This window comes from Parambassis ranga, chromosome 2 (genome assembly GCF_900634625.1).
Source record: "Parambassis ranga chromosome 2, fParRan2.1, whole genome shotgun sequence".
In the NCBI taxonomy this organism is placed as follows: domain Eukaryota; kingdom Metazoa; phylum Chordata; class Actinopteri; family Ambassidae; genus Parambassis; species Parambassis ranga.
The window spans coordinates 5365208-5379437 of record NC_041023.1 but is presented as its reverse complement, the minus strand read 5'-3'; the positions used below and the strand labels follow the sequence as shown (position 1 = coordinate 5379437).

Here is a 14230-nt window from a genome sequence, read left to right as displayed (position 1 = left end):
TCCTCCCCCTTTTCTCCCCAGCAGTTGTTTTCACAGCTTTGTGGATTAGACAGATTACACGTCTGATGTAGAAATATCCAGATACATAAAGACAAAGCAAAAAGCATGAAGGCTAAATAATAAAGATTTAATTCATTCCATGTTACAAACATTAAAAAGTCTGCCGGAGGTTGCTACTTATTGGCTACAATATAATAATCAGTCTCACACTACATACAACAAGCAGAGCAGACGCAGCCGGGAGGACTGGGACCTGATTGTTTAAAGCCCTTTTTTTTTTTTTTTTTAAAGATTCTAACCCCAAAAAAGTGAACTCTCACATGGAGGCGTGAGTGTCAGGTTACCACAGAGGGGCTCTGGTGAGAACTCCCTTCCAGCAGTGGGAATCTGCAACCTGCAACAGAGCAAGGCAGCCAGGAGAGTGCAGACAGAGGAAGAGACAGGAAAACATTTGCTTTAAAGGGACAGTTCATCCACTGACCTGCATTCTCTTTTCAAGAAACCTCAGCTTCTGATTCAGACATTCAATCTCCTGAGACGAGACAGAGGCGGATTTATTCACATTTCAATAATAATAAAAAGACTTCATAATGCAGAAAAGTTAAACTACCTGTGTAATTTTTTCATTGTGTCTGAGTTTGATCTCAGGCAGAAGCTCATCCAGTCTCTGAATCTGTCATACAATCAACAGTTAAACAGTTTAAACTTTATGATCTGAATCTGGCAGAATAAAAACAACAAAAAGCAGAAATGAACCGGTGCCCGGCTGCAGTGTATTACCCTCCTGTCAATAGTCTGCAGCCTGGTCTTCATGCTCTTGTTGATCACAGTCATGGGGATGGTTCTGGGTTTGGGATTCACTGCAGGAAAGTCACAAGCAAACTCTGTTTTTTTAATACACAGACAGTCCACGATAGTGCATCTCTTTCCTTTGTTTCTGGTCTGTGAGCTAGGCTGAGCTAACCGTTTTAACATATGACCTATGTGTGAAGCTGCTGTGCAGATTTAGAACCATACTAATAAAAGATAAATAAAAGAGAGCAGAGAGAGAGAGACAGTGGACTCTTACCATGCTGAAAGATCATGGCTACCTCGAGCACATGAGGCCTGTGGAGACGAGCACAACACTGATTAATATAAAGTATGTGTACTGAATCCAGATGTACATCACCTGACCACACACATGTGCTTGCTGTTAGCGGGGATGGAGCTGTTTAAAGGGATCAGACAGCCGCGGTGGTTCCGTATCTGCACACAGAGGAAAGTGTGTTTAGAAAAATACTGTAGAACGTGCAATCAGACACAGGCCTGCATGAAGAGGAGCCATTTTACCTTAAACACACTGGAAGAGTTCAGCCCAAAGGCACTGGCAATAATCTGAAAGGAAGTGCAGTGTTACTAGACAGACAGGCAGACAGACAGGCAGGCAGGCAGATAGACAGACAGACAGACAGATACCTGTTTGACTGTGGTGACATCAGCAGCTGGGGGGATGGAGACTTCTCGAAGAGCCACCACTCTGTGATCTGCAACAAATTCAAAAAGTTTAAAGTTTTTAAAGATTTAAATTTCATGTTTAAAAAAAGGAGAAAGATGCAGAATGAATGTGTAATGTCCTCTTGTTGGCACTCTCTAAGATGCTGCCTGCAGCCTGTCAAACGCAGCTGCTGCTGCCCTCTCTGAACGTTTTGTGATGCTTTACAAGTTTCACTTAGAATAAAAAAACTTAGGCACAACACCACACCACAGTTTGTTGGATTTATTAGATTAAAATATGTTTTTTTTCTGTGTAGCTGAGGCTGGTTGCCATGGACACAGACGCACAGAACGTCCATCACTTACTGACAAATAATCCATTGCACCTTTACGCTAAAACTTACGAACCGTTCTTGTCGAGCCGTCTCAGAGCGATCCAGACTTTGGACGCATGAGGTGATTTATCAAAACATTTAGACATCTTTAATGTCGGCGAAGCAGAAACAGAGACAGCAGCAGCAGCAGCAGCAGCAGCGGCGGTGGCGGCGGACTCCACAGCAACTGACACATCCGGTGCAGGACTTTCAAAATAAAACATGTATAATGATGTTTTGATGACATAACATTGAGAACATTTACTACTTATCGCAATTCTGATTACATCGACTCCTTCCCACATCTGATACACATTAATGAGATTTAATAATGCAGATCTGAGACACTTAGAAAGACTTCCTCTGGGACAGTTGATTTGAATACACTCCTCATATGTGTATGATGTGTATTAATGTCAACTGAATGATATACTGCAGCTGATTTCTAAGCAGATTAAATGCTGCCGATAACACTATATACTATATACTATATCTATATCTATATATTTCACAATCTCATGTATTTTTAGCATCCAAGAGTTGTGTAAAGTTATTTATCTGCTTTTTAAAAAAAAATAATTATTAACAAGTAATGACTCTGATGCATCAGGAGCATTACCACCACCTACTGGACTCTTATGTTAAAATAGTAGCCTGGCACTGAATAAAACTTTGTCCTTTATAAAAATGTGTAAGAATGTCAGGTAAACAAAAGTGAAAGGTTTTATCAGATCTTGGCACAGATTGATGATAAATTACTCATAAAAATGTACAGCATATGTAAAAGGGTGCAGACAGATTAGTTAGTCCACTGAACATCAACAAGAGAACTTTTCTTTCTTTTGCTCCGGGTTGATGCGCACACGGCTGTGCGCCGGCTGTGCGCATCATTTCTGGAAGACGCATCATTTCCTGTGTCAATCTAGAAGCACAGTTGCCTTATACGAGCATGAGTGTGAAGGGAAAACGTGCTTTCACTTTCACTTCAAGGGTTTTATTGATTCAGCCGAGTCACCGCTGCCGGGACGATACAATAAAAGACAAAAACACACAAAACACGCGCGCGGAAAAACCCCGTCATGGCGTTCAAGTATCCAACAGCCCGGAGAGACGAGAGGAAGGTCAGTGTCAACACAGACCTGCTGTGTGCGAGTTCTTTTTTCCTTTGTGTGTGTGTGTGTGTGTGTGGGTTGGAGGGTGTCGACCCGTGACACACACACGCAGTAAAAGCGAGAGCAGGAAGAGACACAACGGTCATATGGGTGGAGGTTCAGAAAGGCTGATGGCGAATGAATGAATGAATGAATGAAGAGAGGGGCAAAAACAAAACTTCAGAACCCGGCTGGAAAGTCTTCTGCTTTCGTGGCGAATTTCTCGCCAAGACACGTGTTACTGCTGCAAAGGCGCTGCGTGTGTGTGTGTGTGTGTGGTGAGATAAATCCACAGGAACAACAATATCTTTCTATCTATATTTACAATTTATGAGTTAATTATTTATTTAAAAACACACAAAAGGTGTGTGACGGTGCAGGGTCATGTGACCAGAACTCCACAGAGCCTATCCACTTCCGGTTGGTGTCGGCATGTTGGCTGCAGTCCACCTAGAGGGCGCCTAGATCGAGACGGTCCTGTATGAATAAAAGAGAACTGAGCTGAGTACTTCCATGTAGTTTCTGGTTTATTTCAGCTGGTTGTGACACAACATCCTCCCCCCACAGCAGCACGGGGTGCACAGATATGGAGGCTGCGCTGCTGTGTGTTTAAAATAAAAGCCTTATTATTATTATTAATAATAATAAATTGACTTTTTATACATATCACTGAATACTGACAGTGTTTTAAAATCTTTATATTAACATTATAACATCATGAATTTGACACTTCTGGGATCCACATTCACTCTGGACTTTCTGAATGGTGCCCCCCCCCCCCATAAAACAGGAAGTTCAAAGTGGAAGTTCTCTATGTAGAAAGTCTCTGATGTGTTGACCCTGAATCTCGAGTGGGAGTTGATTCCGCAGTTGAGTTGAGATTATACAACTACATGCTTCAGCTGATGCACTGTGTAAAAATATATGCTAATCGAGTGACTGTTGTAGTCATCATTACAGCAGTTTTGTACAAAGGTGTAGGACACTGTCTTCTTGGGTATCAGATTGAACTAACTGACAGTTCTCATGAAACTCTGCCCTCCTTTCACCATTAACTATGCGACGAAAGGGAGATAAAGTTACCCAGAGAGTCTCTGTGATGATGGCTGCCGTCCAGGCGTACAGATTTAAGCTTGCCTATTCACCTGATTTGGCAACTGCAGACTTCTTCCTCTTAACCAAAGATGGAGGAGAGTTAGTCAGTCACTCTGCTGTCTGTACTACTACAGCAATCGGTTGAATGAAAGGCAGTAGTGTGTTGTCTGCTCGCGTGCATCAGGTTCCATGTATTGAAAGTGTGCTGACATGCATCAAGCTGACGGGCCAAATATTAATCTGAAAGTTGGCAGCGTATAACCACAGATGTGCTTTAGTTCTGCAGAAAAATGAACGGGAAATGGCAGCTCTGTCAAGAAAAGCAAGTTTGACAGTTGTTTGAATGTTTATGTTTGTGTGTTGTTCACGTGTGTGTTTTTAAAACAGGTGGACGACTATCATGGGACGAAGATCTGTGATCCCTATGCGTGGCTGGAAGACCCCGATAGTCCAGAAACTATGGTACATAAAGATTTTCCTGCAGAAAGCATGCTCTGTTAGCAAGAAGCTCCACATTTCTTCCCTCGTCACTCTTCCTTTTTGTCACTCAGGCGTTTGTTGAGGAGCAGAACAAACTGACCATGCCGTACCTGGAGAAGTGTGCCATCCAGGCTCAGTTCCACCAGCGTCTCACTGAGCTCTATGACTATGCCAAATACAGCTGCCCTTATAAAAGAGGGAAGAGGTACTAGCTGAAAGTTAACAGAACTGAGAGGCTGCTTCATGCAGGTCTGAGGTCATACAAAGGAAAAAAAAAACTTGCTCTCACAGTAGTTCCTTTTTTATTTTCAGGTATTTCTACTCTCACAACAAAGGCCTCCAGAACCAGGATGTGCTGTACGTGCAGGACTCTTTGGATGCACCTTCGACCGTGTTCTTTGATCCAAACAAGCTCTCTGAAGATGGCACTGTGGCGCTGAAGAGTATGTGGCTGTGCACAAACACCAGCAGGGGTGTAAAAAGGAAAAAGACTTGCTGTGCTGATTTAACTGTCTTTCCTTCCAGTGGGGCGCCTATCAGAGGAGTGCGAGTACTTTGCATACGGTTTGAGCAGCAGCGGCTCAGACTGGGTAACGGTGCATTTTATGAAGGCTGACGACCTCACTCTCCTGCCTGATGTCCTGGAAAGGGTTAAATTCAGCTGCTTGGCATGGACTCATGATGGAAAGGGAATCTTTTACAACTGCTACCCACGCCAGGAGGGCAAAACCGATGGTAGGAGACACTGAAACAGCACCACTGCTAACCAAAGTGGTTCAAAAGTATTCATCTACTTGTGTGTGTGTGTTTCACTGAAGGCACGGAGACTACCAGCAACATCAATCAGAAGCTCTACTACCATGTCATCGGCACCAAACAGGCAGAAGACATTCTGGTTGCAGAGTTCCCAGAAAACCCCAAGTGGCACAGCTCGGTGACCGTAAGTAAGCGTAACCCTCAGGACGCTAAGCGTCACTGTAACAGCCGAATGTTTATCTTTACTACCTTTCCTCCTACTTCTTTTTTCTGTTAGATTTCAGATGATGGCAGATATGCTGTTTTGTCCATCACTGAAGGCTGTGAGCCTGTCAACCAGCTGTGGTACTGTGACCTCCTGCAGCTCCCTGATCGAATCAATGGTACCGTATCTTTGTGTCAATCTCTGATTGCACCATAATCACAACAGTTTCTGATATTTTCTGGAGAAGAAGTGGGTGCAGTGTAACATTAAGGTGTTTTCACACTGAAGTTGATGAGTAAACTGAGAACAGTTGTAAAAAAAACAAAAAAAAAACCTTGTGAACCAAAATGCGTCACTTCAAAGTACATAAGAACGTTCCCATGCCTGTTGGTCAGACTTGTCTGGGTTGAGAGGAAGTAAATAAAGGAAGGAGGTCTGTATCTGTGAGAGCGCAGGTCGAACCACAACCCTAAGTGAGATTACATCTTCACAGTAAAAAGTAAATTATACAGTCAGTGGTGGAAAGTAACTAAGTATTTGTACTTCGTTACTGTACTTAAGTACATTTTTATGTATTTATACTTTACTTAAGTAAAAATAATAGTGCATACTTTATACTTTTACTCCATTACATTTTGCAGCTATTATCTGTACTTTCTACTCCACTACATTTCTACAATGTCTGTAGTTACAAGTACATTTATGAATACAGTTGTGTTCATACAGCAGTGCTGGACTGATGTGAGGTCAGACTCTGTGTTTCTATAATGAGCCTCAGTCATGATGCCGGTGCTCTGGCTCAGTTAGCTAACTAGTTAGCTGCTGTCTGCTAACACAGATCCATCCATTAATGTCTGATTAACATGAATCATAACATCAATCTGAAGCAGGAATACTGACACAGTAAAAATGGTGACTGCCTGTTTTTTATTATCAGCCTCTCTGTTCACTTGATGCCCACAGCCTGCCTCATGACACACAGACCTGTCCATAGCTGCTTCTGGACTGAAAATGTAAAACTACACATTTTAATTTTAAGATGATTTCTTTGATTATATATTACCTGTTCAGATATCCTTTACAATGGAAATCAATATATATATATTCGATGCGTGAGTATTTTTATTACTTTAAGTACATTTAAAAGTACTTAAGACTTTTACTTAAGTAGGATTGTTGATGTAGCACGTCTACTTTTACTTAAGTATATATTTTGCTGGTTATTTGTACTTTTACTTAAGTACCAAGCTTCAGTACTTCCTCCACCACTGGATACAGTAGATGATTCTTACAATGATAAGTGGCTTTTTTTATGTAAGTCTGTGTTGCCCTGCCTTACTGTGTCTTATTTTGTTGATCATAAATACGTGAAAACATCAAGAATTCAGCAGATCGTCTGTAAAGTGACCCACAAATTATCCCAGCAGCTGCAGCACAGATAATGCAATTATTTTGTCATATTTCTTATCACACATGATGTCACTGACCATAAGAATAACTGTGCTGTATCGGCAGGAGGTTGTGTGGGTAGCTGTTTTTGTAAATGACTCAGTTGTTATTACAGCAAAGATTTCAAAATCCACTGTGTCAAAACCTGATATGAAAAACGTATTGGTCTTTACAGGCCACCGTAGCTCAGGTCGACAGACCAGGAGTGACCATTTCTTTCATATTTTTATCCATCCTCTCCTCCAGGCCTGCTGCCGTGGGTCAAACTCGTGGACAACTTTGAGGCCCAGTACTCGTATGTGACCAATGAAGGCACTGTGTTCACTTTCCACTCCAACCTGGATGCCCCACGATACTGTCTCATCAACATAGACATCCAGAAACCAGAAAGGCAGCACTGGACTACCCTCATACCGCAGCACGACAAGGATGTCCTGGGTGAGACGACATGTACATTTCTATCTATGGTATCGGTTCTCCACAGAGAGAATGTGATATGAGAAAGAGGTCATACAGCAGCTAGTGCTGGTAAATGGTGAATCAGACTTCTGCTGTTAAGGCAGCTGTGGCTTTGTGCAGTAGAATGTGAAAACTCCAGCTGGCTAAATACATGAAACTGAACTTCCACAATTATTTCCTAAAAATCTTGCAAAATGATTTTTTGCTGAATTTTCTGTCCTAATGTTTCAATGACACTCACCACAACAACAGGGAAGTTCAGCTTCTTTGGTTGAAAGCCTTCGTCAGAGGGAACTCTACTCAAAAAGTGAAACTTGGTTTTTGTTTGTGTGTTATCGTCATTTCAATGATCGTAACTATGACTGGAGATCACTGAAGTCAATGAATGTCCATGTTTCCCCATGCGTCAGCATGTGGGGTGTTAGTGCTGGCACAGAAAAGGATCTGGTTCATGCAAAGAATATAAAAACAAAGAAAGAAAGAAAAAGGAGCGGCTCATTCTAAAAGGGAAATTATATGGAAAATTACTGTTACTAAGCCATGCTCATTGTATCACATCTGCTGGGCTCACTTCTCTGGTACCACCCTGATCAAAAAAACACACACTTGTTGTCATACCATCCAGGGTTGGCATCGATAGCATCATCTGATAGCGTTCACTTCATTTAAAGAGAACTCAATCCTTTACACCAAGGCAACAAGTGAAGTCTGATGGTGGTTAGCTGTGTAAGTCTGCATCAGATTATTGAAGTAAAATCGGTGATTGATCAGTTTTCTTCAATGTTATCTTCAGTTTGAACACTAAATGCCAAATATAGTGACGGCAGTATCAGGTATCAAGCAAGCATGTTAGGCTGCCCTCTACAGGCTGTTTCTCCTCATCCTCAGTTTCTGTGACAACACTCAAAGAGGGAACACAACAAAACTGCCTTCACACGGTTCATTCTTATATTACTTCCTGTTATTCTACTTCTGCAGGCCTGGTATCCTGTGTGAACCAACGCCACCTGCTGGTCAACTATTTGCATGATGTGAAGGACATCCTGCAGATTTACGAGTTGTCCACAGGCCGGTTCGTCAGGGACCTGCCGCTGGACGTCGGCACCGTGTCCGGAGTGAGCTGCAAGAAGAAACACTCAGAGTTCTTCTACAAGTTCACCTCCTTCACCACACCAGGTCCGTCTGCCTTTCAGAGACTGTGTTCTAATACACACTGACTCTCAGCATGTATTAAAATAACCTGTGTGCCCTCTACAGGTATCATTTACCACTGTGACCTGAGTGACACAAACCCAGAGCCCAAAGTCTTCAGGGAGGTGGAGGTGAAAGGCATCAAGCAAGAAGACTTTCAGACCAGCCAGGTAACCTCTCTCTGTTCAATCTGTGGCCCTCTATGAAAGAAAACTTAAAAAAAAAAAATCAATTTATACAGATATCTAAGGCACTTTATCTTTATAAACATTAAAGAAAAGTGTATTGTTTGTGGATGATTACTTGTAACATTATTTTAAATAGTTGGAATGAATGAAAATACTTAATTTTTAATGTTTTTAAGGTTTAAAAAGTGCCTGAATAGCAAAGTTTTAACATATTTTGCAATCCGCAAAGCTTGCTATATTTATTTGGGAATACCTGGAAGTATCATCACATGTGTTCACATTTCTGCATATTAAAACAGACAAAAATGAGAAGATGGCTGCAGATCTCACTTAATTATTGATAATAATTGAATCCGAGTCCTGCCATACACGATTATTTATACTTTACCAAAGGACACAGGAACGTCCACATCAGCCACTATGTAGAGAGCTTACTTGGAGTTGCCTGCCTGCCTTGTTTTAAGCATGCTGCCAATACTGTGTATATAACTGTTAGCCTCTTTGAATCTAGTAGAAGCAGCCTGTGGAGTCGCCCCTCTAAATCCACATCAGACCACCAGAAAGACCACCAGCACAGAGCACCATAAAAATCATTTGTTAACTCTAATGTGACACTTTAGCAGGACAACAAAAAATGTAACCAACCAGTCCTCCTACTAATCATGTGACATCATAGGGGACATTTTCAGAACCATGCTTCCTGACAGTGACATTGCAAAGCACTTCCAAAATCCAAAGAAAGCGAAAAATCCCTTTGAGTGTGTGATTTACATTTGCTGTTAGGTGCTGGAAATGCTAGTAAATGGTCCTTGAATTTAAATTTTGATCCTGTGCGTGTTGTATTATCACGTCAGCTCTTTACATATTCATGTGATGATGCAGACTTACCTCAGTCTTACTCACAATGGTTGAGGAAGTGGCAGGCGGTTTGTGTGTGAAACTGAAATGAGATGAAACAAATATTATTATTGTTCTTTCAGGTGTTCTATCCCAGCAAAGATGGAACAAAGATCCCCATGTTCTTGGTTCATGCCAAAGACATAAAGAAGGATGGGTCTCACCCTGTTTTCCTCTATGGATACGGAGGCTTTGAGAATTCCATACAACCATATTATAAGTAGGTACATATGTGTTGGGTCTCTATCTGCTTCAGTTCATTTATATAGTATTATCCTAACTGCTGTCAGCCTGTGTAGTTTTGTAACCACTCTGCCTCATCAGTGTGGCCTACCTGTTGTATGTGAAACACCTGGGAGGGATCCTGGCAGTCGCCAACATCAGAGGAGGCGGAGAGTACGGCCTGACATGGCACAAAGGTACAAATCCTGTTACTATACAGGTGGAAGAGTGGTCCATTTCTGTGATTTATTTCAGCTTTGGTGTGACATATGAAGTGTCCTGTGTTTGCAGCTGGAACCTTAGGAAACAAACAGACCTGCTTTGATGACTTCCAGTGTGCAGCCGAGTACCTGATCCAGGAGAAGTACACCACAGCCAGCCACATCGCCATCAACGGAGCCTCGAATGGAGGGCTGCTCGTGGGTAAGTACAGAATCGACCATCTGTGGCTTTAATGGAAAACCAAACCAGCGACATGAAAGAAACAAAACTGAAAGAGCTTTAAAAGTGCACCCTTGAAACTATTACACAAAGGTTCATTGCTTGTTATCATTTGTAAGTGGAAATTGTGAAGCTGTGGGACTCAATTTAACAGATCAGCTCCCAGCTCTGTGCGATTTAACCCATGAGGCCTCTAATGGAACACAAACTCTATGTTTTCGTAGTTTAAGCAGAAAAAATCTGGTTCATTGAAAGCCTCTGCTCAGCAGATCACAATGTTTCTTCATAGTGCAGCTAAGCCATAATTGCTAATGTCAAATTCATCTAATAGTAATTAGCAGCTTAGCTCCAATTAATTTAGCTGTTAAACACCACATTAAACAGAGCTTAGCCACATCATTTACCAAAGGCCAGCTGCCATATGGCACCGCCAACTAATAGCTGCTTCCCTGGTGTGTGAGTGGCCATTTAACGTGTGCGTGTGTGTGTTTGAGACTGTGCATATGGACTCCCTACTAAATATATATACACACACACACACAGCGGCATGCCTGAACCAGCGCCCCGACCTGTTTGGCTGCGTCGTGGCAGAAGTCGGAGTGATGGATATGCTGAAGTTCCACAAATTTACCATCGGCCACGCCTGGACCACCGACTACGGCTGTTCAGACAACCCGGAGCAGTTCAAGTGGCTCATCAAGTACGCAAAAACACACACACACACAAATCCTTAGAATGTGTCATAAGTTAGCACACATGGATTTATGGACAGGTAGTCAGTCAGGATTAACAGGAAAGCTAACCGACTAGCATTTATTTTTAGCGTAGCTCCTGACACACTTCTCTCACCCTGAAACCTTCTGATAATTACAGTCTCCTGACACCAGCATCAGTCAGAAAGTCTGGTCACCTTAGAAAGCTGAGATCATGTGGGTTGTATCCTTATCAGTGCACCTGTTGTTTCTAAAACCAGGGCCCTTAGTGAGAAACAAAGAACTGAAGAATGCTGCACAGTGAATTTAATGAGAACCAGGTTTAACTACAGAAAAAAACCCAAACTGAAACTCACCTTCACTTGTTAGAAATAAAGATCATAATTTAGCATCTTATCTAGCATTTTCTGTACCTCAGTCCTCTAAGTGTTGCTATTCTTTTTACATTAAGCTAAAATAATAATGAATAATAATTTTTCCTCCCACATTGTCTTTGCCTGCAGGTACTCCCCTCTTCATAATCTGCCTCAGCCTCCTTACTCCGGCCATCCCTACCCCGCTGTCTTGCTTCTGACAGCGGATCACGATGACCGCGTGGTGCCTTTGCACACTCTGAAGTACTGCGCGACTCTGCAGCACGGGGTCGGCAGCAGCTCTGTGCAGCGTCAGCCTCTGATGGTCAGAGTGGACACCCGTAGTGGACACGGTGCAGGGAAACCGACCGCCAAGGCCATCTTAGAGGACGCGCACATCTTCTCCTTCATCGCTGAGACACTCGGGCTTAGCTGGAAGAACTGAAGAGAGCATGACAGGCCAGGGAGGATGCTCACAATAAGAGAGGTTCTTCCTTCCTTTCTATATATGTATACAAATAAAAACAGACGATCTATTCAGTGATAGAACAGCTAATGGTAAAAGAAAAATGTCAACATAACTTCATCACGTCTTTACAAGAAAGATTTAAAATCTAATGAATCTACAACTTTCTCTTCTTCAATCTTTGATTCATCTGGGCTAAAGCATGTTCAGTAAACCTCTACTTGTACCACCATATCTGTCTATTGCATTAAAAATCAATCCAGTCTAAATGTCACTGTCTTGTGCGGCTAGTGTTTTGCTGCTGGTAAATCAAACACAAATAGCAGTTCCAGGCTACTATCGTTTTTTTACATTTAAAATATGAAATTAGAGAGGGGGGGGGGGGATAAAAAAAAATCTAATTAAAAAGGAATTATACTGTAGCATATTCAGTGAAAACATGTATTTGGTTATGGTGCAGTTGTCTTGTTTCTCCACTGAGGGGCAGTATTGGACTGCTGACTTCACCCAGAGAACAACCAGGGCCCGGTGGTTAAAGGCGAGGTATCAGTTCAGAGTCATTCCGCTTGGCTGCTTCATTTAGAGGGATTGTAAGGTTAAAAAAACACAAACAGCAGGATGGACTCTGCTAAATCCTTTATTTTGTTTGTTTACTGGTCTGTCTGTCTGGTTGTGGTAGAGGGGATCAAATGACAGGAAGAGAAAGTCAAGGAGACAAAAGTAGAACAGACTGAGATGGCTTATATGAAGGGAAGGAGGACGTGAAGGGAGACAGAGTCTTTAAAGTATGTCTGTATGTGTGGCGATGGAGAGGTGATGATGGACGGCAGATATATAGCGAGACGGCGAGTGGCGACAAGCAGACATGCGGAGAGAGACTGAAAGTGCACTTATGGAGAGCCTCGGGAGGCCGCCAGACAGACGGGTGTTTAAACTGTCAAAAAGAGAGATGGAAACTCTGCCAGGCTCCTGTCTGCCAGCCAAGCGCTGAGTGTGAGCAAAGTTGTCCGTTCGGTCACTTAGAGTTTAATCTGAGCTCAGTGGGGGAAGTTCTGATTTGGTCAGACTGAACCCTGGGCCCTATCTAAGTACCACTCAGAGGAGAGATAGGGATGGGAAAAGGAGAAAGGGAGGCAGCGAGGGCTGCAGGAGGAGGATTTGTAGACAATGACTCCGAGCCACAGGGGGCAAAGTGGTTGAATGAAGCTAGGAAAGACAAAGGCAGTAATAAGCTGGACATATGAGAGACAGAGAGAGGGGTTTAAGATCATGCTGCAAAAAAGGCTGTGACGCTCTCCTCCCAGGAGCATCCCAGAGGATCGGGCAGGCTTTTGCTGCTTCATTTCCTTCATTCACCCAGCCGTCACCTCTTGAGCTCCCTCTCTGTACGCACACATGTACGAGCACACACAGCCTGTCACGTCTCTCTTTCCTCTGGAGAAACACAAGCTTTTACCTACAAACGCCTCACCGCCTCAGCCACCCCCACCCCCTCCTTCATCTCACACACTCACAGGTCCCCATCCTGTCCTCCGTTTGTTTACTTTACTCCCTCCATAATGCAGGGATTAATTTCTCAAAGCCGATTTGAGCTGCGGCACGCTTCGGCAAAGCACGGAGAGCAGAACTTTTGTGCTGGGGGAAGTTTCCCCTTCACACTAGCTTAGAGGTGGACTGCTCTCCCCCCTTTATGCCGCTCACTTTAATCTTCACACAGAGCGGAGGGAGTCGGGGATAGAAGGAGGACAAGAAGGGGAGACAGCTCTCAACACACAGCCGGGAATCTCTAATGTCTTTACAGAGGTGTTGTCTGCTTTCCCATGTGCCTCTTTGAATTCTTTTCCCTGTTCCACTGCCTCTCTTCTTCTTCTTCTTCTTACATTTCTCATTTGTTTCTTTTTGCACAGGCTCCTTTAATTACGCTTGTGTTGTTTGAGCAGATCAGAGCATGTGGGTTGCCAAAAAATCTGCAATAATGGTGCAAAGAGATGCAGCTTCCTTTGCATTTGTTTAGGATGCATCCAGCAGCAGAGGGGTCAGGCTTTGTGCATGTTTCATTCTCTCTTAGGTGGAAAGGGTTAAGTCTAAATCTGCCACCTGTGTGACATCTCACATTATCACACAGATTGAATTTCACGAAGGCCTCGTGTGTCTGCTGCTGCTGCTGTGATGCCTTTCAGGTGGTACGATCTGCATTTTTGAAACGCAATTTGCATCCGTTTCTCAGAACAATCCCCGCCCCGCCCCGCCCCGCTCTCCCTGTCCCAGTCTCATTTACAGTGAATAAACAGCCACATCTGATTGAAGATTTACT

General features: G+C 43.0%; 1 protein-coding gene across 1 annotated transcript; it reads left to right on the top strand.

Annotated features, from left to right (window-relative positions):
* The first annotated feature begins 2772 nt into the window (after positions 1-2772).
* LOC114431726 (prolyl endopeptidase) lies at positions 2773-12157 on the top strand. The gene is made up of 15 exons (XM_028399328.1): positions 2773-2971; positions 4484-4558; positions 4648-4781; positions 4889-5019; positions 5102-5311; positions 5395-5516; positions 5610-5715; positions 7233-7424; positions 8424-8621; positions 8703-8806; positions 9805-9941; positions 10046-10140; positions 10235-10366; positions 10928-11084; positions 11601-12157. Exons 1-15 carry the CDS (start codon positions 2930-2932, stop codon positions 11893-11895), a joined length of 2130 nt encoding a protein of 709 aa, XP_028255129.1. The 5' UTR covers positions 2773-2929; the 3' UTR covers positions 11896-12157.
* The last annotated feature ends 2073 nt before the right edge of the window (positions 12158-14230 follow it).